This window comes from Capra hircus, chromosome 4, assembly GCF_001704415.2.
Source record: "Capra hircus breed San Clemente chromosome 4, ASM170441v1, whole genome shotgun sequence".
Classification (NCBI taxonomy): domain Eukaryota; kingdom Metazoa; phylum Chordata; class Mammalia; order Artiodactyla; family Bovidae; genus Capra; species Capra hircus.
This window is the reverse complement of record NC_030811.1, coordinates 101,418,746-101,444,765: the sequence shown is the minus strand read 5'-3', so window position 1 is coordinate 101,444,765 and position 26,020 is coordinate 101,418,746. Positions and strand designations below refer to the sequence as shown.

The 26,020-nt window shown below is 35.7% G+C and overlaps 1 protein-coding gene across 3 annotated transcripts in view; it reads left to right on the top strand.

The window, feature by feature from the left end:
- Window positions 1–26,020, top strand: part of PHF14 (PHD finger protein 14) — a 196,130-nt gene that overhangs the window by 51,601 nt on the left and 118,509 nt on the right. For all 3 annotated transcript variants that reach the window (XM_013963156.2, XM_013963157.2, XM_013963158.2), the window contains exons 8-14: window positions 5,591–5,737; window positions 6,530–6,800; window positions 7,099–7,205; window positions 8,313–8,408; window positions 10,214–10,317; window positions 12,254–12,385; window positions 18,480–18,648. In XM_013963156.2, the coding sequence (XP_013818610.1) occupies window positions 5,591–5,737; window positions 6,530–6,800; window positions 7,099–7,205; window positions 8,313–8,408; window positions 10,214–10,317; window positions 12,254–12,385; window positions 18,480–18,648 (1,026 nt within the window). The remainder of the gene's footprint in view (window positions 1–5,590; window positions 5,738–6,529; window positions 6,801–7,098; window positions 7,206–8,312; window positions 8,409–10,213; window positions 10,318–12,253; window positions 12,386–18,479; window positions 18,649–26,020) is intronic.

The following is a 26,020-nucleotide window of genomic DNA, read 5'->3' as shown; positions in this document are numbered from 1 at the left end:
CTGGAAGAACATGAGAATGACTTTGGATTTACACTCTTGAGTGAGACGGAAAGCTATCAGATTTGCATAGAGAACATGTGAGTCAACTGATGTTTAGAAGGATGACCCTGATGATTGTATTCAGTAAAGATTATAGAGAGGCGAAGGTGAAAGTAGGGAGAAAAAATAGAATGGTTTAGGGTTTTAAGGATAGAGGTCATAAGAAATGATAGATTTTATGGATATCTGTTGAGAGATTGTGGAGTAAACAGAAAGAGAGAGGAAAAGGGTGATTTCTCTTTAGCCTGAATGTCTAGTTCAGTCACTCAGTCGTGTCTGACTCTTTGTGACACCAGAGAATGCAGCACGCCACGCTTCCCTGTCTGTCACCAACTCCTGGAGCTGGCTCAAACTCTTGTCCATCGAGTCGGTGATACAATCCAACCATCTTGTCTTCTGTTGTCCCCTTCTCCTGCTTTCAATTTTTCCCAGCATCAGAGTCTTTTCCAATTAGTCAGCTCTTCGCATCAAGTGGCCAAAGTATTGGAGCTTCAACTTCAGCATCAGTCCTTCTGATGAATAATCAGGACTGGTTTCCTTTAGGTTTGACTGGTTTCCTTTAGGTTTGACTGGTTTGATCTCCTTGCTGTCCAAGGGACTCTCAAAAGTCTTTGCCAACACCACAGTTCAAAAGCATCAATTCTTTGGCGCTTAGCTTTCTTTATAGTCCAACTCTCACATCTGTATATGACTATTGGAAAAACAATAGCTTTGACTAGATAGACCTTTGTCAGTAAAGTACTGTCTCTGCTTTTTAATATGCTATCTAGGTTTGTCATAACTTTTCTTCCAAGGAGCAAGCATCTTTTAATTTCATGGCTGCAGTCACCATCTGCAGTGATTTTGGAGCCCAAGAATGTAAAGTCTGTCACTGTTTCCATTGTTTTTCCATCTATTTGCCACAAAGTGATGGGACAGAATGCCATGATCTTAGTTTTTCAAATGTTGAATTTTAAGTCAGCTTTTTCGCTTTGCTCTTTCACTTTGATCAAGAGGCTTTTGTGGAGCTTCTAGTAGAGTGGAGTTATGGTTTACTGAGGTAGAAAAGACTGCAGGAAGAGCAGTTTATTGCAGGAGAGAAGGAAATTGAGGACAGTTTTGGACATGTTGAGTTCAAAATGCCTATTAGGCCTGTAAGTGGAGACATTAGGTAGGTAGTTGACTATCAGAATCTGAAGTTTAGGGAAGCAATCAAGGCTAAAGATACAGATTTGGGAGTGTCAGGGTATAGATAGTATTTATGGTGAGATGACGAGGTGAAATTACCTAGAGTGTAAGAGGAGAAGGAGATGGGAAGACTTCTGATGACAGTCATAGGGCTACCTCGGCATTCCACAGCATTGAAATTTGGGAAAATACGGAGGAATCTACCAAGGAGTCTCAGGCAGAGTCATTAGTGAGGTTAAAAAAACAACAACTAAGACAAGTGTTTCAAAGAGAGAGTAAACAAGTTGTGTCAAAGGAATAAGGTTAAGACTGGGAAATGACCATTGGATTTGTCAAAATGAAGGTCAGTTTCACTTGAGAGGAGCTATTAGAGAAGTTGAGAGTAGTTGAAAGTTTAAGAATGGAACAGAATTGAAGACAGCTAATGTGGGCAGGGCTCTAGATTTTTCCTTTTAAGGGGGACTTTGAAGTGAACTACAAATGAGAGCCCAAGGAATGTCTTTTAAGTATTTTTAAAGGATATTACAGTGTTTTTAGTATGCCAGTAGAGAGAAAAAATGTGCAAGAGGTAGAATTGCTGGAGGGAAGACGGGGTGAATTAAGAGCAACTGAAGGCCAACCTTAGGTAGGAACATTGGGCAGTTTATCTCAAGTAACAGGAGATTAGTCAGAGGATATGTGTAGACATGCAGATAGGTTGAGGTATGCAGTGACTGGAGGTTGTGGAAGTTCTCATTTAATTGCTTTTCTCCTCTCTTTGAAACCTCTCCAGTGAAATAAATAAGGCCATCATTGGCAAGTAAAGAATAGAGAGGAGATACTGAAAGTTTTAGAGATGAAGCTGTTCAGTGATTATCTATAAAAATGGAATGGAAATTAACTTGGGAATATGTTCAGCTGCTCTAATGCAGGTTAAAATAGGGGAAGAGTTGGATTTACCTGTGCTTTAGGTTTGTCAAATGAAGCTAGATGAGGAAGAGAGGAACAAGTGAAGAGAGGACTGTACCTTGCAAACAAGTAATTAATAGATGGGCCTTGAAATAATCAGGTATAGAGGGCAATCATATGCATGGGCTCTGGGGCAGTCAGAGGATAAAAGTCTGTACATTGGAGATCTGAAAAGTATTAAAAACTTAGTTGAGTCTGAAAAGAAGTGATCAGGAAAGATAAAAGATGATGCTCAGAGAATACTTGAGGAATTGTATTATGGTAAGAGTTCAGAATCTAGGTACAGTCATAGGAATTAAATGGCTGAGATGAGGTGGAAAAGATGGTGTTGTATCTGAGAGGATAAACATGTTATGCTCCTAACTCATGATGTATTTACACTTTTCTGATTTCAGTAAACAATTTTATGCAGATACCAATAAAGCCTCTCTACTTTTCTTAAAAATATTCCATTTTTACAAGTGCCAGTTGGTTCTCAATGTACAAAGATTCCTAATAGTTTCTTTCAGCTTATAGTCGTTTGAACTGTTGAATCAGTATTAGTCAGGGAGCTTTGTTTGGAAAAAATTGTTTTGGTTTTAAGCTTCTAGAACAAATCATGAAATTCAGAGGTCCACAAGCTAAATGTGACCTGTAGATACATTTTGTTTGATAAGAATAGTGCAATAAAAAGATAACTTGAGTTGATGGGGTATTCCAGTTTGTCGCAGTTCCCCACCATTTACCCCACATTCCGCTTTTCCCCCTACTTCCACCATTATTTTTGCCTTATAATTTCCCAGCCTCTTTACATCCTTTTACTCATTTATGTTTACTGGAACTGTTTCTCAAGGCATTCACATTTAGAACTCTTTGCCTTAGACCTACTGAGACACATCTCCCGAGTTGGGCTTTTGTCGTTTCTATTTGGAAATGTCCTTAAGTAAATCTGATGACAATGGTTGAAAAAGACAGCTTTTACTTACTAGCAGTGGATCTTGGGTCAGCAACTTAGCCTCTCTCTTTTTCAGTTTTCTATCCATAAAGTTGATATTAAAATAATAGTGCTCACCTCATGTGGTAGTGATAAGAGATAAATGAGATAGTCTGAAAACAGGCACTATGCCTGGCACATGGTAAATATTTAGAAAATTTTTTCCCTTTTATTTTCTACTGGGAATAGGATCTTGAAAGTTCCTCTGGACTAGTTGAGGGGATATTCCAAGTCAACCAGGTTATTAATTAGCACACTATTTGGAATGGTTTAGTAAAACTGAATAGCCAGTGACTTGAACAAGGAAGATGTTAAATTCTTTCTGTGATTCCAGATTGATTTTATGTTCGGGAGAGTTTGGTTCCAGGGACCAGGTGCCTCGTACTTATTGCTTCGTAGTTTGTTGTACTTTCTCACATGGTCAGAGATGGTTTATCACCACCTTGCCTGGGTTGTACCCCATTGGTAAGAAGGAAAAGAAGGTGAAGAGTAGATATTTCCTTTCAAGGGTCAAGGTCTTTAATTATGAAATTAAGAAGTTTCATAAACTTCATTGGCTAGAACTTATCACATGGCCATACTCAGCTGCTGAGGGTCTTCAGTAGAAATTTTCTAGCAAGGTCATCATGTATCCAGTAGAAATTCAGAAGATTCTAGTACTAAGGGGAAAAAGGGGAGGATAGATGTTAATGGCAAGTGGTTGCTTGGAATATCTGTTTCATTCTCTAAACAAGATTAATCCCTTGGTCTTAATAGCCTTAGATTTAGGATTTATTGTCCCCAATCCCAAGTCACGAAACAAAAGAAAAATTACTTGGACTACTTTGTCCTTTTCATATATCTTTTTGACCAGAGATGACTGGTCTTTTTACCAAGTCTTGGTTCTAATGCTTAACTGAACTATGCAAGCATGAATCCTATCTCTGATAACTCAATTTCAACATTACCTACTACTTTAAGACAGTAGAATGGTTCTTGAGATCATTTTGACTATAGTTCAATATATTCTTTATTTCCACTTACTCTCTTCTATTGCCAGGATGTGTAGAGCACATTGTGAGAAAGCAGCTGTGTGTGAGTGTGAATGAGAGAGAGAGAGAATCCAATCTCCTGTCTATATTTTTAAAATTTGTTTCTGTACCTATAGGAAGTAATTATTATTAAACCTGTTTTGTTAATGAGTTAACAGAGACCCAGAGATAATTAGCAACTTGTTTAACGCCACAAAAATCTTTAATTGCTGGGGCCAGGTTTTATGTCCAGGTTTTTATATGTCCAGATTCTCTGATTACAATATTCACAGTGCTATATTATAACATCTGTAGATATCATACTAGAAAATTGCATTATATACTTTGCTGTTTTTAATGTTAAGGAAACTTTGGTTTTACTATATGATGACTATTCTTTTTGTACTTTTCATTTGTTTCTTCTTTTGTTAGCATTATCAGTTCTCTTTGGGTTGTAAAACCCCACCTTACTAAGAGACTTTAACGTAACTTCGGTAAAAACTGTATGGGCAGCTTATCTGTTTTTCTCTTTGGGACAGACCTGAAGAATGAACTGCTTGTTGCTTTGCTGGCAGTCACATTGCAGAATGCATTTTTTTGCCTACATATTTACAATTTTTTTTTCCTCTTTTTGATAATAGATTTCCTTTTATGTTTTTGTATCCTATTATTTATGAATATGTACCCATTAAGGTAGTACCATAAAATAAGACTGTGAGAGAGCTGTGTTTCCATTTGAGGTTTTAGAATTTTGTAAAGAGTTAAAGAGCTTATCTGAGGTGTTTTATTGACAAGGCCTGGCCTTTTTTTTTTTTTTTAAACATCTTATTTTGTATTAGGGTATAGCTGATTAACAAACAATACTGTGATAGTCTCTGGTAAACAGTGAAGGGACACACCCATACATATATGTGTATCCATTCTCCCCTGAACTCCCCATCCATAAGGCCTGGCCTTCTTACTCTAGTTTTATCCCGGGTAGAGTTTGCCTGTGCATTTCTTGTCAGTTAGAAATGCCCTATTGTTGACTAGTCCTATATTTTCTAGATATATTGTTGTTTTATAATATTAATCTATGTATTAATAACTTTAATGATGATTTCTACCTATGCCTATTAATATCTTATTTGTTTTAAACAGTGATTTTTTTTTTTTTTAGGTAACAAGTATAACTTAATGTTATACCTAAGTTTTGATTTCAGTATTTTTTAAATCCACAAGGCCGTATAAAGAAAAAAAAATTGTTAATTTGAATTTGGTATACAGGATTAAGTTCCTAAAGCAGTGACTTTATCATTATGTATAAAACTTAATTTTGTGATTTATTTTTAGGAATAACCAGCACTGTGGTATATTCTTCAAAAAGGAAATATTATCTCTTATGGCTTTTTAAAAAATGGCCCTTTGGAGTAAAAGTGTTCATTTCCCTCCCCCCTCTGTTTTTTTTATATAGGATATAGCTGATCCATTTTTTGCTTATTGTAAGCAACATGCAGATAGGTTAGACAGAAAGTGGAAGAGAAAAAACTACTTGGCTCTACAATCCTATTGTAAAATGTCTTTACAAGAGAGAGAGAAGCAGTTATCACCAGAAGCACAGGTATGAGATTCATTCCAAAACTCTTGTTTTTTTCTTTCAAGGGTATAGATTTCAGGGAGTTCCCTGGTGGTTCAGTGGTTAGGACTCTGCGCTCTTACTGCTAAGGGCTCCAGTTTGACCCCTGGTAACAGAGCTAAGATCCCACAAGCTGTACAACCTGGCTAAAAAAAAGAAGTTAGAAATTTAAGATCTCATGCGTCTTTGATATATGATGTATAATTGTGAAATTTGGTTAGTGTAATTGTGAAATTACCTAGAAAGGGGACTGTCATTAAGGTAAATGGAGAGTATAGTTTGTGGTTGAATACATTACTCATCATCTAGTCTCAACAAAGCAGTCATTTATAAAACATGTTTCTAATACATTAAAGAATGTGGCTTAGAGGAAGTTATTCTATCAGTGCAATATGTTGACCACATCTTTTTTTTCAGTCTGTTCTAAGATTCATATGTGCAAAGACTTTGATTAGTTTGCCTGTCATGAAATATATTTGTATGTAAATTAAGTAAATTTATGAAGACTAGCATACGGCTAGTTGAGAAGAGAAACTTCAGCTTAATTATACTAGTTTTTGACAATTAATCATAGGCTAGGGCAGTTGTTAACTAGGGGTAGACCTAATTTATTGTAACCCAAGAATTATGCTGAGGATATTAAGGACTGTGGATAGATATAATTTGCCTCAATAGAGGAACTTCTGATCGTCCTTACTCTTGCAAAGGGTGGAAATAAAAATCATAAGTATGTTCCATTTTAATATCTTTTAAAATTTGTATACGTTTCTTCTACAGGCAAGGATCAATGCCCGGCTTCAGCAGTATCGTGCCAAAGCAGAGCTAGCTCGATCCACCAGACCCCAGGCCTGGGTTCCGAGGGAAAAATTGCCCAGACCGCTCACTAGCAGTGCTTCAGCCATTCGCAAACTAATGCGGAAAGCAGAACTAATGGGGATCAGTACAGATATCTTCCCAGTGGACAATTCAGATACTAGTTCTAGTGTGGATGGAAGGAGAAAGCATAAGCAACCTGCTCTCACTGCTGATTTTGTGAATTATTATTTCGGTCAGTATAGGCCCTGATGCATGCACGTTTTCATTGAGAACAGTTTGCCGATAGAAATATTTGATACACTGTCAATGTTTAGAAATTTACTAGTCTTGCTACATATATCAAATATGTTTATATTCCTAATAAGTTGTGGATTATTGCAAAATGCTAATTTCATGTATTTGTGAGTAGGGTTAAAAGTGTCTAGGTTTATCCATGTGATCATCTCTATGGCTAGCTTCCTCCTTTGTGTATCTTGCATATCAGCTTTTATTTTCTTCTAAACTAAAATTGGATATTTTAATTTAACTAGAGAGAAATATGCGCATGATTCAAATTCAGGAGAATATGGCTGAACAAAAGAATATAAAGGATAAATTAGAGAATGAACAAGAAAAGCTTCATGTGGAATATAATAAGGTAAAACAAACAACGTAATGTAATTACATCTTATTGATGATTTCTTTTGTGATTTTTAATTTATGTTTCATTTTGAAATTCCTCTGGAGTTTCTACGACTTGTCTGTAATTCCGACCCCTCGTTATCTTCATTACCGTCACTAACACTGAGTATTTTCTATGTGCCAGGCACAGTTTTGAACATTTTTACTTGTGTTAACTCATCTCATTCTCACTTCAGCTTTATAATGTGGCTTATGATTACTGCTCCCTTTTTCAGAAGTGTAAACTGAATCCTAAACAGATGAAGTAATTTGCCCAGGTTCACAAAGGTAGTCAAGGTATAGAGTTGGGGTTTGAGGCCCAAGTCTGACTCCATTTATCTTTCTGAGTTATAGAAAACTTTAAAACTTATTTTTGAATTACTGTTTTTCTTAAATTGTTTTGTTACTTTTGATAAAAAAAAAATTTCTCGATTAAAATTTCTCTTTTCTGTCTTCATACTAAAGATGAAGAAGTTCATGAAGAAATGTATAAAAACAAGTTGTGACTAAATGTGAGATAATAAGTAACATGAGCAAAATCTGGATTGACTTTTTTCTTTTGGCTTTGCTGGGTCTTCGTTGTGGTGCGAGGCTCAGTAATGCGGCCTGTGCGCTTCTCTAGTTGCAGAGCTCAGGCGCACTTGACCTGAGGCATGTACGATGTTAATTCCCCAACCAGAGATCAAATCTGCATCCCCTTCATTGAAAGGCAGATTCTTAACCACTGGACCATAGGGACGTCCCAGTATTGACTTGTTGATAGATATCATCTTCATATTGGAAAAATGGTGGGAGTGCACCTTGATACACTCATAAGGGTTAATTAGTGTGTCTGTGAAATTATATAATAAACTATAATAGAATATGTAAGTATCATTATTAGTAAAATACTAACATAAAATGTTTACTTTTTGTTGGTGCTTCTTAAATAGTTGGAGACTTTCATTTTTCAGTGTATTGTGACTTGAATGTATATACGTGGAATAGAAATGTAGATATTTTGGACATTGATAAATTATTTATATTTTCAAATATGTTACTGAATATTGTAATGGTCTACTAGTTTGAATTGTTTGCATTATAGCTCTGTGAATCTTTGGAAGAACTACAAAACATGAATGGAAAACTTCGAAGTGAAGGACAAGGAATATGGGCCTTACTAGGCAGAATCACAGGGCAGGTTAGTTTCTTTCCAATTGCTCTCTCCTTCTCTTCTTGCTTTCTGTATGATTTCAAAGATTGGATCTCTAATACAACTGTCACTTCACTAACTGAAGAATTCTGTTTAATCAGGGCCAGCTAATCCTCTGGGATAATGGTTTCTGCCTGAAATGCATCTAGAGCTTTGCAAGCTGCCTACTGAGAACCTGTAGCTTAATATGGTTATTTTAACAGCTATCTTGTTTGTAAAATTTTTTCATTTGCTCTAACTGATTGACCTGTCGTTTGTGATGAAGCTAAGATTTGAAGCATGAGTTACTCCTACCATATTCTTCTACCTCTACATAGCAGTTTTAGATTCCTTGCCACATTTCTTCTGTCCTATTCTTGTGCTATAATTAGTTGTTGTTGTTTTTTTTTAATGGGGGAAATGGAAAACTGGATTTATTTTCATGTTGATGGGTTTTGAACTTATAAGAAATGGTTTTGAAATTTAATGTTAAAGTGTAGTTTTTCCCTTCATTAGTTTTATTTTAATTATGAAAGAAATTACTTTATCCTTGAACATATTGAGCCTATTAAAGTTCTTGGTATTGAAAAGAACAATCATTGCTAAATGGATTTCTTTGAATGCTGTTTTTAGTACTGTGTATTTAATTCTTAAATTAATACTTCATTTGAATAATTTCAGTTATTTCTTTAAGGATGATGGAGACTCGCTGTGGTCTTTTCACTATGGAAATAGTTTTATTTGTGAAGGAAGTTTTTTAAAGAACAGATATTTTTTGTGTTATTTATTTTAAAGTTTTATAAAGAGCCAAATGCATTATATAGTTTGTGTAGACACATTATTTTAGAAAGTAATACATACTGATACGTATTGTGCCATGCTAGCTTTGAAGATGCTTCTTTTGTCAACAGGGTGTATGTGGCATATAGTATAATGAATAACATAAAAGGTGAGAATGAGTAGTTACATATGCACAGTTGACCTTCATTTCTATTGATAGGCTGTTGGTGAATATTTGGAAGATTATAGTGTTTTATATTTTATATTTAGTGAAATTAATACTGAATGCAAGCCTATTAGTTTATTTGGCAAGCTAGCATTATCTTTTGGCCTGATTTGCAAGTTTGTCTCATAAGAATCTATTTAGTATAAGTTATGAAAGAGCATTTTCATTTATTAAATCACTTGAAACAGAAGCACATGCATTTCTGTGTGCAAATGTAAAATACACAGGAGAAGTAGAATTCGTTTGTATCACTTGCAGGACACATTTTTCCAGTTGGTTGAATTGATGCTGGCCCACTGGGCCACTGAGAAATGACTTTGATAGATGGTTGCTGTCTGAGAAGCCAGTATACTACAGATTAGTAGAAACCCAAAGAGAATCTAATTCGCTTTGTGAAGAGTTTGGTCCAATAAGATAATTTTTCTAATTAACCTTTGGAGCATCAGTGTAGCTGTGGTGTTTAAGAAAATAAACGGCCTCAATATTCTTTTTGTCGTGTTCTTTTTTTTTTCAAGTTCTTGAATTCTTGCCCTTGTCTTTCACTTTTAAAGCTAAAGTAGAAGTTTTATTTTCACAATGTTTTAGTGGTCCAGAGAAAATTGATGAAAGTATGTAATTATAGGCTTCTCACAGCAGTGACTATGAGACAAAAACTCACTTCAGTCCTTTTTGCCAGTGTAAAAGCTTGTAAAACATTTCCCCCTTACGATCCTAGCATATTAGTTGACTTGAACGGCGCATAAAGAAAAATGTTGCTTTATGTTTTTTCTTTGAAAACAAAATAAACTGCATTTGTTCAAATCAATAGAAGTTGAACATACCGGCAATTTTGCGAGCACCCAAGGAGAGAAAACCAAGTAAAAAAGAAGGGGGCACACAAAAGGCATCTACTCTTCCTGCAGTACTTTATAGGCAAGTAATGAAATTTTGACAGATTAATATAGTGTATTTTTAAATGAATACTTTTTAGTAGCAAGACACTTTAAATATTTGTGAAATGAATTATGTTTATATCAGAATTTAAAGTTAAATGTGTTTGAAGTTCATTTTATTAATACCTTCATCAAAAATACTTTCCAGACTGAATGATGATAGGATAGAGTCACTCCTCTTTTAATGATAAATCATTTTTTGTATACTTTAAGTGACTGGGGTTATATGTGCACAAGCTCCATGGAAACTCCTCTTTAGAGAATTGGAAAGTGACTTTTAAGTAATGCACATGATTATTTTCTTAAACAGTTAAAACAGTGTGTTAGATAAATGGACATTTATATTTTATTTTGCTTGAGTGAGTTTTAGAGGTTTACGTGTGTTTTTAGATAGTGTTGGATATTATAGTTTGAATTACTGCCTTTGTACAGTGGTGGTGGTGGATAATGAAGATGAGTTTTAGATTTGAATCTGTCTACATTTTTTTTTTTCTCTCTGTGCTCAGTTGTAGTAATTTTATTTCCCCAAATATTTTTGTTCTCTTTTTTTTTGGCTCAGTATTTTACAGTGTTCACCATTGTAACAGTTTTATATAGTTATTAAGATTTCTTTCCATACCAGTAGGTTTGGATCTTACTTATTTTTCATGTAGCTGATGAAACTAATTGAGAAAAGTTTAGAAGATGCAAGTATGTTTGTGTGTATCCATACACACACAAATGTATCTGTTCACACACACAAGTAAATATGCTTATCTAAATGTATACATACTCTCTCTACAACCTCTTTCTTTCTCAGAAATAGCAACAATATCAGTCTCAATAACTACTTTCTCTTCTAGCTTGGAGGCTTTCTCCATAGGTGGTAGCAATTAACTGCCCTGAAATGTGGGACAAGCTCGCTAGTGTCTATACTGTACTTGATGCAGACTAGCACTGTCACAGTCTAGCTTTTCCAGATAAAATGGTTTCATTTGAAACAGTCAGGCTTATTACTTATACTTCTGACTTTTCATCACTACAGCTCATTTTTGTTTCAGGATACGGTTTAGTAATTTTTCATTTTTACTCTGAGCAACGTTGAGACCAAGTATTGATTGGTCTTTGTTGTATACATGTATATTTGATTTTTTATCCTAAGGTTATTTAAAATTCAAACATCATTGCTGTTTCTGTATACGTATGGCTGTTTAGGTTCTCGACAACTTTTCCTCACCCTTCACATTCCTAATATAAGTATACACTGGATTTGTAGATCATGGTGTTTGTGCTCTCAGGAGTAGTTGACCTTTTGCACAAGAAAAGTTAGATTTCTTCAGAACAATCAAAAATCTAAAACAACAGTAACAATAATAATAAAACTTCCAGTTCTTTATAATAAATATTAATTGTATATTTTTAAGACTCAGAGTCTGATTCTGTAAAAAGATTTATATATGTAGCTTATTTACATGCTGAAGGTTCTTTGAAAGATTTACAGTTAATGGTAGAAAATAAACGGAATTTTGTTTGTAAAGTAACTTCTTTGTAGTTTTAGAGAGGTAGGAAATTGAAAACTATTTTTGTTTAATAATTTGTTCCTAGAGAAAATTTGGTCTGATGTTACATGGGCTTTTAAGTAATAATTCAAATTAAGATGATGTTAGAATAAATACCTAACATATGCCCTTCTCTGAATAGTTTGACTCCGGCAAAATTTAAATTTATAATAGATCTAAACTATTCTAATTCTCAAAAAAAGTATTTAGATTATTGCCATTATAAAAAGATATGTGTTATAAAAAAGTATTTGATTTAAATTAAAGAAATATTAAGTTAAATCACAATGAAATTTTGAAAGTTTAAAAATACGCCATAAATTAACTATTCACTATGATAATTATTATTCTAATCCTTTATTGCTGCCTTTATCAAAGTTGTGGAATTTGTAAGAAGAACCATGATCAGCATCTTCTTTTATTGTGTGATACCTGTAAACTCCATTACCATCTTGGATGTCTGGACCCTCCTCTTACGAGGATGCCAAGAAAGACCAAAAACAGTTATTGGTAAGTAAACTGAAGAGCATTTAGATGTTAGAACTGGTGTTGCTCTTAGTTTCAACAGTATAAGATGAAATGTTAGAATATATTTGATGCATAATAAAAAGTTTTCAGTATATTTTTAATTGAATATTTTATAATGTTTTCCAGTAATACTGGCATTTAAAAGTTGTGTATATTTCAGGTTTGCAACATAATGATTTAATATATGTATACACTGAAATAATCACCGCAATCAAGCTGATTAGCATATTCATCACCTCACATAGTTATCATTTTTTGTGGTAAGAATACTTCAGACGTATGTGTTTATTACAATATTATATACATAGAGATGTAGCAATTTTTTTGATAAATGAATTTTAAGTTAATTGAGGCTATTTTAATATCTTACAATAGTTTCTTAAGGCATGAATTCTGTTTAGTGTGTTTATAACTCTTTATTATAACATTTTTTCAAATTCATTATTTTTGTTTTTTATCAAGAATTTGCCTCCATATTCATGCTTTAAATGTAGTTTAGTATTTTGTTTCTAAATTAGTGTCACCAAAGACTTTATTTATGGCTAGTTGTATATTTAAATTCAACCACCATTCAGGTATGACCTAAATCAAATCCCTTATGATTATACAGTGGAAGTGAGAAATAGATTTAAGGGCCTAGATCTGATAGATAGAGTGCCTGATGAACTATGGAATGAGGTTCGTGACATTGTACAGGAGACGGATCAAAACCATCCCCATGGAAAAGAAATGCAAAAAAGCAAAATGGCTGTCTGAGGAGGCCTTACAAATAGCTGTGAAAAGAAGAGAGGCGAAAAGCAAAGGAGAAAAGGATAGATATAAGCATCTGAATGCAGAGTTCCAGAGAATAGCAAGAAGAGATATGAAAGCCTTCTTCAGGGATCAATACAAAGAAATGGAGGAAAACAACAGAATGGGAAAGACTAGAGATCTCTTCAAGAAAATTAGAGATACCAAGGGAACATTTCATGCAAAGATGGGCTCGATAAAGGACAGAAATGGTATGGACCTAACAGAAGCAGAAGATATTAAGAAGAGGTGGCAAGAATACACAGAAGAACTGTACAAAAAAGATCTTCAAGACCAAGATAATCATGATGGTGTGATCACTCACCTAGAGCCAGACATCCTGCAATGTGAAGTCAAGAAGGCCTTAGAAAGCATCACTATGAACAAAGCTAGTGGAGGTGATGGCATTCTAGTTGAGCTATTTCAAATCCTGAAAGATGATGTTGTGAAAGTGCTGCGCGCAATATGCCAGCAAGTATGGAAAACTCAGCAGTGGCCACAGGACTAGAAAAGGTCAGTTTTCATTCCAATCCCAAAGAAAGGCAATGCCAAAGAATGCTCAAACTACCACACAATTGCACTCATCTCACACACTAGTAAAGTAATGCTCAAAATGCTCCAAGCCAGGCTTCAGCAGTACATGAACCGTGAACTTCCTGATGTTCAAGGTGGTTTTAGAAAAGGCAGAGGAACCAGAGATCAAATTGCCAACATCCGCTGGATCATCGAAAAAGCAAGAGAGTTCCAGAAAAACATCTATTTCTGCTTTATTGACTATGCCAAAGCCTTTGACTGTGTGGATCACAATAAACTGTGGAAAATTCTGAGAGAGATGGGAATACCAGACCACCTGACCTGCCTCTTGAGAAATCTATATGCAGGTCAGGAAGCAGCAGTTAGAACTGGACATGGAACAACAGACTGGTTCCAAATAGGAAAAGGAGTACGTCCAGGCTGTATATTGTCACCCTGCTTATTTAACTTATATGCAGTGTACATCATGAGAAACGCTGGACTGGAAAAACACAAGCTGGAATCACGATTGCCAGGAGAAATATCAATAACCTCAGATATGCAGATGACACCACCCTTATGGCAGAAAGTGAAGAGGAACTCAAAAGCTGCCGGGGTCCAGCCCCGGTGGATCCAGGGTGATTCGAAGGTGGGGGGACGGAGTCGGCATCTTTGGAAAAATACATATTTAATTACAGATATATAGAGAGATTAGAAATGGATAGTGTAGTGGAGAAAAGGAGGCTGAATCCAGATGGGAATTCAGCCAGAGAAACGGGAGCAAGAAAGAAGTGATATGGGGGAATTAGTCTTTCTGGAAACTGATCCGATTTCTTTATTTTGGGGTTTGCTTATATACCTTTTGTTACATATAGGGATGAATACAGAGTCACGCGGGGGTCAGCAGTCCTGACCTTTATCAAAATCAGGTGCTTCACATAAAAAGGTCTTAGGGATTTTATGATCCTTTCTTTCTGATAACCAAAAACTTATTTTTTCCAAGGGTGTTTTTTCTTAAACCAGGCACCACCCTCCAAATAAAGTTACATTCCTATAGGGTGAGGGTATAGTGAGTTACAATCAAGAAAGGAATTTATTTAACCCAAGGTTAACAGGATTAATCTTAAAGGTTAATACTTATTTCTCCTATATGCTTAAAGGTTAATACTTATTTCTCCTATATGCTAGTTATATTCATTATAAAGGCAGGGAATATGGAGATTTAGCAGCAAACATCAGCCCAACAAATGAAAATCTTTTCACCAATGTTCCCCTTAAGATCTGTTTAGTCTTAAGATAGTGATAAAGTTACATTTTTACATAGCAAGGACACAGTGACTTATAACAAAGCACAGTGATCTATCACAAAAGAGAAAATCCATTAACTCAAAAAGTCTAGTATTGCTAACCTTAAAAACTACTATATTTCCTTTTCTATATTCCAAATACATTGATTAATATATTCCCAGGTGCCTAAGGATATGGAGGCCTGGCAGCAATCATTGACTCAACAAGAAGAAAAAGCCCTTTACTAATTAAGACTCTCAAAATACTCCAAAACTCTCTGTGCTGTTTATGGTTAAGAGGTAATAAACAATCATGTGCATAGTGGCAGGAGTATGGATAATCCTGTCACACAAGCTAGTCTGTCAGCAGAGAGGTTTGACCTGAGACATCCTTGTCCTACCCAGGGGAGGGAATTAGCAGCAATTATTGACACAACAAATGAAAAACCCTTCACCAATATAATTCCTAAGCAACCCACTATACTAGTAATTTCTAACTCCCCAAAATAATTTGCCTTTAGTAAGTCTAAAACATCTCGTGCCTCTCAGGTTGGGAGGCTGTAAACAATCACATGTGGCCGGACGAACCTATACAGGCAGGCTAGATAACCTTCAGAGGGGTCCGTAAGCTGAAACACTCTTGTCATGCCCAGGAATTTTTATTGACTTGGAGCTGCACGTTTACTCCTTCTCCAAGAGAAACAGTTATGGGGGAGAGCCCCCCGTAAAGTCAGAGGTGTAGGTGAGAGCATAAAACAGACTGGTTTTGGGGTTAGATGCTCGGGAACAGGGGGTTTCCTGAGGCTTGATCACCCCTTTGTGTATGCCAAGCCTCCTTCCTCATGACCTTTGCCATGGGCGGAGTTCCTCATGCTGACTCCCAGCAAAAAGCCTCTTGATGAAAGTGAAAGAGGAGAGTGAAAAAGTTGGCTTAAAGCTCAACATTCAGAAAACGAAGATGATGGCATCCGATCCCATCAGTTCATGGGAAATAGATGGGGAAACAGTGGAAACAGTGTCAGACTTTATTTTGGGGGGCTCCAAAATCACGGCAGATGGTGACTGCAGCCATGAAATTAAAAGATGCTTACTCCTTGGAAGAAAAGTTATGACCAACCTAGATAGCATATTCAAGAGCAGAGACATTACTTTGCTGACTAAGGTCCATCTAGTTAAGGCTATGGTTTTTCCAGTAGTCATGTATGGATGTGAGAGTTTTACTGTGAAGAAGGCTGAACACCGAAGAATGGATGCTATTGAACTGTGGTGTTGGAGAAGACTCTTGAGAGTCCCTTGGACTGCAAGGAGATCCAACCAGTCCATTCTGAAGGAGATCAGCCCTGGGATTTCTTTGGAAAGAATGATGCTGAAGCTGAAACTCCAGTACTTTGGCCACCTCATGCAAAGAGTTGACTCATTGGAAAAGACTGTGATGCTGGGAGGGATTGGGGCAGGAGGAGAAGGGGACAACAGAGGATAAGATGGCTAGATGGCATCACCGACTCGATGGACGTGAATCTGAGCGAACTCCGGGAGTTGGTGATGGACAGGGAGGCCTGGTGTGGTGCGATTCATAGGGTCACAAAGAGTCGGACACGACTGAGCGACTGAACTGAACTGAACTGATTCTTTGTAAATCTAGAAACATTTGACTTACGTTTCTGAAGTTTTCATTAACTTAGGCATGTGGAATCACTACAGATGTTTAATAAAAGTTTTTGATGCTTGTAAGTTTTATTCTTTCCTTAATTTTAGTCCAAGAGAAAGACAGATGTTCAAATTCTAATAGATTGATTCTGTATAGGAAGAATATAGGTCATGGAGAGCTTTGGAAGGCACATGACTATTCTTTTTATACAAATTTTGCACAACTTCTGGTTTTAGAAAAGACTAGACCCCAGTCTTAAATGGTGATCTGTACAAAAAGATGTTTATTTATCAAATACATTAAAGCATATTTTCTGACCTCATTGTTTTATTTCATAAACCAACGTCTGTCCATTTTAACTTTCACCATTTTCACATGATTACTTTTTCATGTAATGAAGTGAAAGTCTCTCAGTCATGTCTAACTCTTTGTGACCCCATGGACTATATAGTCTATGGAATTCTCCAGGCCAGAATACTGAAGTCTGTAGCCTTTTCCTTGTCCAGGGAATCTTCCCAACCCAGGGGTTGAACCCAGGTCTCCTGCATTGCAGGTGGATTCTTTCCCAGCTGAGCTGCAAGGCAAGCCCAAGAATACTGGAGTAGGTAGTCTGTCCCTTCTCTATTGGATCTTCCCGACCCAGGAACCAAACTGGGGTCTCCTGTATTGCAGGTGGACTCTTGACCAGCTGAGTTATGAGAGAAGCCCTTCGTTTTCATAGTGCTGTTTTATCAATTTGCCTGGAGGCAGTCATACTGGTCAACTCATTTCAACTATAGTAGAATGTATTACTTGTGATTTGTGAGTGCTTTTGAAACCAGAATTTAAGAGAAACTGCTGTCACATTAGAATATCAGCAGTGTTAATAAGTATCCTATCCAAGTTGAAAACCAGTTTGGTAGTCTCCAAGGCCAGGGAACTTTGTTATAATCATGGATTTGTGTTAGCATTATTATACAATGACATTGTTTTTCTTTAATAATAAAGATTTTTAAAAAGGGCTTCACTCCATTTTTAATATGTTTTTATTTATGTATATTGGAGAAGGAAATGGCAACCCACTCCAGTATTCTTACCTGGAGAATCCCATGGACAGAGGAGCCTGGTGGACTACTGTCCATGGGATCGCAAAGAGTCGGACGTGACTGAGTGCCTAGGCACACAGCACACATATACAATGAAATTGTTTTCCTTTAATAATAAAGCTTTAAAAACCTCCTTAACATAAGTTGGAGTGTATAGTGCTGGGGATCAAGAATATATAGCAATCTGAGAAAAATCTCTTAGTATTTCAGTATGAAGGTAGTCCTTTGGCATAAATTCCTAACATAAATTTTCATTATTATTACTTTAAACATCCTATTTCTTAGGATCTTGTGTACCAGTTAATGTAGCAGAGATGCTTTTTCATATTTTAAAGGCTATTTATAAAATGAGGACTATAGTGTTTAACAGATTGTTGAAAGAGCTGCGAATAGTGTTTTCATCTGTATTGACTTTATGTACAAGTATCATGATTTCCTAAGGGAAACTATCTTTTTAATCAGTACTGGCCCTCTTACATTCGTTCACTCAAATATAGGCAGTATTACATGTGTTTATATGATACTTATTAGGGATACATGAAATTGCTTTGGACATTTTACATGCATTGTTGTTTCTCTTAAAGGAATGTATGTGCTTTTCTGTATGTATGGTCATTATATGCCTATGGTCACATGTTCCTATGTATATTTTCATATATTCTAAACATATACCTGCGTTTTGTATTTATAGAAACCATGGCTAATGCTGGAAGGTAAAAATAAATGTATGAAATAATATTTTTTTCTTGATGTAGGCAGTGTTCTGAATGTGACCAGGCAGGGAGCAGTGACATGGAAGCAGAGATGGCCATGGAAACCTTACCAGATGGGACCAAACGGTCAAGGAGGCAGATTAAGGAACCAGTGAAATTTGTTCCACAGGATATGCCTCCAGAACCCAAGAAGATTCCAATAAGAAACACGGTAATTGACTCCCTAGTAGTCATAATAACCCTTACAAAACTCTGAGGTCAAAATTTAAAGGGAGAGAAAGACAAAGGGCAAGCATATACTCGGTAGCCAATGAAAGAAATATATTGCTTTTGGTTATTCTTTTCTTAATATATTGCTTTTGGTTTTTCTTTTCTTTACTGTTTTATATTGTGAAATAATACTATACCAGTTACACATGAGAATGTATAGTTTACATATTCAATGCAAAGCACAATAATAATGAAGATCCATTGTATTCACATTGTATTCACAAACCCACTATAAAGATAGAACATTACTGAAACCTATTAAGTCACCTTTGAATCCCTCAGGACTCACTTCACCATCCATTTAGTCTAGAGATAACCTCCTTTCTCAAGTTTGTGTTTCTTATTCACTCCATTTTTTATATCTATTTATGTATGTATATTGGAGAAGGAAGTGGCAACCCACTCCAGTATTCTTGCCTGGGAAATCCCATGGACAAAGGAGCCTGGCAGGCTACAGTGTGGTGGGGTCACAAGGGTCAGACTCGACTTAATGACTAAACTACCACCATCGTGTATGTATATATTCATAAGTAATACATAGTTTTGCACAGTTTGAATTTTGTGTAAATTGAGTCAAACTGTTTTTTTCCCATTATTTGATACTTTGACCAACTTTACCTTGATTTGATTCATACATGCTGATCTGTGTAATTGTAGCTCATTTTTTATTGAAAATAGATTGTTATCAGTTCAATCCAGTTCAGTCGCTCAGTCATGTTCAACTCTTTGCGACCTCATGAACCGCAGCATGCCAAGCCTCCCTGTCCGTCACCAACTCCCGGAGCTGAGCCAAACTCATGTCCATTGAGTTGGTGATGCCATCCAACCATCTCATCCTCTGTCATCCCTATCTCCTCCTGCCCTCAATCTTTCCCAGCATCAGGGTCTTTTCAAATGAGTCAGCTCTCTGCATCAGATGGCCAAAGTATTGGAATTTCAGCTTCAACATTAGTCCTTCCAATGAACACCCAGGACTGATCTCCTTCAGAATGGACTGGTTGGATCTCCTTGCAGTCCAAGGGACTCTCAAAAGTCTTCTCCAACACCACAGTTCAAAAGCATCAATTCTTCGGTGCTCAGCTTTCTTTATAGTCCAACTCTCACATCCATACATGACTACTGGAAAAACCATAGCCTTAACTAGACAGACCTTTGTTGGCAAAGTAAGAGTTTGGCAGTTTTGTTTCCATTTTTTTACATCATAATTTTATATATTTATGTTTAGCTGTGCTGGGTCTTTATTGCTATGTGGGCTTGTCTCTAGCTGTGGCAAGCAGGGGCTACTCTCAAGTAGTGGTGTGAGGGTTTCTCATTCTGACGGCTTTTCTGTTGCAGAGCACATGCACTAGAGTGCCCGGGCTTCAGTTGTTGCCTGGGTTTGTGGTTCCCAGGCTCTAGAGAATAGACTCAATAGCTGTGATGCACAAGCTAGGTGCTCCATGGAATATGGGATCTTCCCAATTGAAGGATCGAATCTGTGTCTCCTGAGCCACCAGGGAAGCCCTCCATTTTTTCGTTTTTATAGACAACTTCACTTGAAATATTATTCTAAATTTCTTCTGCAGCTTGGTAACAAGGAGTTAGGGTATATAAAAAAGCATGGATTTGCTTAGTTACAGGATATTGGCATCTTCAGTTTTGCTGCATAAGTGCAATATTTTCCAAACCAGGTTACACTTATACCAGCAATTAGTAATGTTACTTTTTCTGACAAACTTGGTTTGTCTTGTGTTATATTGCTTTCCAGTGTGATATGTGTAAATAGTAGAGAGTCATTTTATTTGCACTTCTCTCAATACTCAGTTGACTTAGAGCATTTATATATTTTTGGTTGGTTGTATGTACAAATCTTATTCAGCTTTTCTATCAGGTTGTTAACCTATTCTTATAAAAAATTCTCTCAGGTCAGAGTTTTAAAAATTTTTTCCAGAAAACATTTATGTTAGTTATTACCAGGTGCCTGGGAGCTCTACCAGCCTAAGGCCATTTTAATAAAAGTTTGTCCTATGTGTCTCTTCCACTACATGAATATCGTTAATTTCTACTCCAAAGCCATGAGCAATGGCTTGCAGGTATGAATTCTTAGGGGAGACATTTTTCATTTTCTTACCTTGAGCCAAGGCAGGCACATTTTACAAATCTGCCTATCCCTATTGAATTGAATTAAAGTTGCTCAGTCGTGTCCGACTCTTTGCGACCCCATGGACTGCAGCCTACCAGGCTCCTCCGTCCATGGGATTTTCCAGGTAATAGTACTGGAGTGGATTGCCATTTCCTTCTCCAGTGGATCTTCCTGACCCAGGGATCGAACCCGGGTCTCCCGCTTTGTAGACAGACGCTTTACTGTCTGAGCCACCAGGGAGGGAGATGTAAATATACTTTTAGGGATAGCTGTCAAATTCATCTGTTTTGTTATCTGTTTGGCTTTAGTCTTAATTTTTTCTTTCCCTTACAGTAACAGTTTTCTGAAAAGTTTTTTTTTTTAATCTGTAGTATCCATCTATATTATAATCACTTAAAAGATTTTAAGAGAAATAACCTAGATTATTTCATTCAGTTTTGTGTTATGGACTCATTTGAAATTGATGAAGTGAATCTGGTAATTGTTATCTTTTGGATAATTGAAATATTTAGTTTTGGGTGCTCTAAATTGATCAACTTGAAATAGTTTTTCTTATAATTTCCACTAGTTTAAAACATTTTTTAGATTTCGCAAATATATTTTATTTACAGATGACCTAGAGATAATTTTATTTCTTTAAATAGCCTGTTTATTTATATTTCTGAAATATTCTTCTGTGACTCTTTGATGCTGTTATCTGCAGCTGTTCTTAAGATCTTAGAGAAAAAGCTGTTATTACTTCTAATGTCTGTGTTTGCATAGATTATCTTCTTAGGAAACATTTTTTCTAGTTTCTTTATTATTTAAAGAAATCTTTAGGAATGATATTACCATTAACTTTGGAGTTATCATATAGAGGGAAATTTTGTGCATATTATAATGATATTTGTGTGTCCATATTTCAGTGTTATGTAAGTTAAAACAAGATTCCATTTTTTTCTAATTTACCTGTCTGCTTTTTAGCCTAGAATTATAGGAAAGTTTTTAAGTTTTCCAGTTTAGTCCAGTGCCTTTCATCAAATTCTTTGTCTCTAGTTTCTTTGTGTAAAAGTTCATTTTACAGTAGTCATGTTATTCTGTCAAAATTTTGAAGAAAATTTTACCCTTGTGACATAGAAGATTCATGACAGACCTTAAACTTCAGTTTCTCGTTTCAAAATAGTCTCTCACTCAGTAAAACAGTTCAGATGATCATTTGTTCTCTAAGTTTCCATTTCTGTTAAGTTTATTATGTTCCATTGGATTATAGTGATAGCACAATTTTTAGAAAAGTATTTTGGGGTTCTTTCATGCTAGTGAAATGATTTCATCATCTTTCAGAAATCCATATTGTGGGGTGCATGAATTGATATTCTGTTAGAATGATTTTATTTTTTAAAAAAAGACTTTACAGCACAATTAAGTGGACAGAACTTTAATCTCTTATTTTGAAGTCTGTCTCTGCGGAATTGTCCAAGAACCATTGAAAATAAAAAATGATCAGAGCTGCTATAGATTGAAGTTCCATTTTTATTGATTAGTTTCCTTATCCTCTGTTACTAATTTCTCTCCTTTTACAATTTATAAACATACTTTATAAATATACTTTATATCTTTATGTTTAAAAATAGCATCATGGTAGTAAGGGAGTAAAAGGGAGAAGGAAGACATTCATGTGTTGGAATGTTTGAGTAAATACTAGTGTGTTCCTGGTAATAATTTAACGTCTTTTTATCTATACTGCTAACAAATCCAACTACTTTATTATTTTATATTTCTTCCTATTATTTGACCTTTGGCTATTTTACTTCAGAACATTTTTCAAAGGTAGGTAAGTCAGAAGTGGATGTGAGTATATGTTTACTCTTACATAAAATAGTTTAATAGTAATAATACCTAACATTTTCTGAGGATTGATCATATACCAGACACTATATGTAGTAATCCTCCATCCTACTCCCCCTTAAAAAAATTAATATTTAGGTATTATAACTTCTGTATTACTCAGGCACAGAAACCTTCAGTAATTTACCTGTGATCTTACAGATAGTAAGAAGAATCGGAATTGAACCCAGATAGCTGAATTAAGAAGTAGTGTCTTTCCTGAGGTCTGTAGAAGAGCATTTAGTTGTGGTACAAATTAAATAGTTGTAAAAATATTTGATCATTAGATAACATAGTTGGGAATGTGATACTCTCAACTGGTACCAGAATGGTCGTGTGTCTTTCCACAGCATAGTGTTACCAATGAGCAACCAGATACATATCCACTTACTGACTCTCAAAACTGAGTTCATTCACATTAAATATTACATTTAACACTGTTTTCCTTTGTACTTTCAATTGGGTGTGAACTGTTTTCCTTTTCAAGCTTGTGCAGGAGTGTTGGCAACCCTCTTGTCAATCACAGTATAATGCTGTAGAAGTTAATAAAACATTTGAGGATTATTTTACCTTCAGGAAATTGATATTTTAAAAAATCAGAAAGAAAAGAAGAAGTTAGAAGCAGCAAATCAATAGGTATACTGATGGCATGTGTATGTGTGAGCTACCAATATATGTTTATTTTACTGTTCTCTATTTTGGTTTGTATTTTTTCTACCGCATTGAGGACTGTGAAACCTGCTGTGGGAAAAAAGGAGTATTGAGTGAAGTTGGAGAAGTGCATGATGGTTTTTTTTACATTTTTTTCCTTTCCCAACTAGTTATCCCAGATTCACCTAAAACATTTGGCTTATTGCATCTCAACTTTTTTGATTAAGCAATCAATATCTTTTTGATTTGTTCACTCGGTTTGATCACTGTTAAGAAACATGAGCCCATAGACTCAATCTTTGTGCTCCAATGCCTCTTTTGTACAAAACAAAGCTACTACTGGAAAAATGGCATCCACTTTTTCCTGCTGACAGGCAGTTGCCATTTATCATGACCAAAGGGTGCAACAGGGAGTAGAACACTTCATTAAACCTTACTTTATTTTTATTATTTGGATACTTCCTTAATAAGAATATATGGAAATCTGAAAGGATATATCATGTTTTGAGACAGTAGATTTAATAAGATCTAGATGCTTTTCAAAGCAAGTAGTCTCAGTACTATTTTTTCTACTAGAAATATTTTCTACCCAAAGATCATAAAAAGATTAACCAGAAAAGTTACTTGAAAAAAATCATAACATTAAAGATTTAGTGTTTCTTTTTTTTAATGGGTTAAATAAGGTATTTGTGTAAGAATGAAGATAGTATACTTTCAGAAAATATCCTTCCTATAAAACATGGAGATTCTTTCTGTTTTGTATTTTAATGTTATCTCATATTTAATTGCTAAATTATCAGTGTTTCTGAAATTTATCATTCTGAAAGTTAGAATAATTTTAAAATTGAGTTTTAACTATAAATGTAATATGAATAGTTTTTTTGTTGTTGTAAGAAGTTTAAAAATCCAAAGTCTGTTATAACTCTTTTCCTAGCATTCCCTTTCTCCAACCCAATTCACATGTCTTGAATCTATCTTTATTAGAAGAGTATATATTTTGAACTTCGATTATTTGACATTTCTATAGGTGTATCTGTCAGGAACAAGAAAAAAAATGATGAATGAGTCATACAGAAAAGTAGTTTGGAGATAGTTCAAGACACATAGCATATAATTCAAGTATTAATAAATAAAACAGGAATGATCTGATTTTATAAAATTCTTCACATATGGTTTCCTGCTCCAGAGATAAGACTTTGTAACACCTCTTCCATTGGCTCATAAATATCCCATTTCCAGTATTTCAGTGTCTTAGTAACCATTATTCTCTTTTATTACTGGGTACAAATAGGAGGAGTAAGTTTAAAGAAGGAAGAGGGTTGAAAAGCATATTTGAATAAGCTTTACATATTCTTTAGTATGTATTTAATATTTATTCATTTGTCATAGCTATTCTGTGAATTAGTTACTAATATCATTGCCAAATGAGAAACTGAGGCAGAGAGTTTAAGTTACCTAATCTAAGGACATACAGCTTCAAAGTGGTAGAACCAAGAATCAGATTTAACTACTAGGTCCTGAGCCCTTTAATCACTTTATTAGGCTGCCTTTCTAGACAAGATCCTTTCCTGGACTTTCTTGGGCTAGAATCATAGGACCTTCATGCTTCCAGCAGCTTAGTAACTAAGGATTTGATCTGGAGAATGGAAGGCATTCTATAAAGAATTTGGCCTTATACCACAGTTGAGGGCCTGAATGTCAAGAAAAGATCACCATACGTTGAAGGAGCTCTGCTGAACATCAGAGAGACTGTCAGTGAAATTATCCTGAAGCACTGAGCAGAGGGTAGGAGCTGACATTAGATCAGAGAACTTTGGTGAAGACCTCAGCCTGAACATCACAGGTAGTAAGTGGGTAGAAAAGTGAGTATTTGTGGGAAGGTCTGCAAAACCTGTCAGGACTATGAAGTGGGAGCTGACGTAAAGGTCTACAAGGCTGCAGCATCTGAAAAAACCAAGCACCAGAGCCCTGTTACTTCTTGAGAAAAACTGGCCTTCACTTATCTGCTTCAAATATGAGGTTCTGTCATAAAACTGTACAGACCAGGAGATTGTGGGAAATGCGGTTTCCAGCCTTAGACCGCATAAACAAGGTGGTGGTAGTGGTGGTGGTGTGTCTGCCGGATTGACCACAGACGATCTAGCGTAATAACCTACTGCAGCTTAGTGTAGTGATACTTCGCATGTGGCACGTGCCATAAAAAGTAACACTTCCAGACTCCTTCCCCCACCCCACTCCTGACTCCCTTTTCTTTCCACCTTTAAATGTAAAATGACCATACTTCATATATTGTTTTCCCTGTGATTCTTATATTACATAAGACAATGTAATAACTTTCAACTATGACTTTTTATTATAGTACTTTCTTTTTACTGATTTCAAATAGTTTCATTTTCCTTCTTCCACCTTTCCAATTTGTTTCTCTGTCATTGACCCAGAACAACTTGTAATACTGTTGACCTTGTGGGTTGCTGTTTTACTGATAAGTGACACATTTACTTTCAATCCTTTGGACTGCAAGAAGATCCAGCCAGTCCATCCTAAAGGAGATCAGTCCTGGGTGTTCATCGGAAGGACTGATGTTGAAGCTGAAACTCCAATACTTTGGCCACCTAATGCAAAGAGCTGACTCATTTGAAAAGACCCTGATGCTGGGAAAGATTGAGGGCAGGAGGAG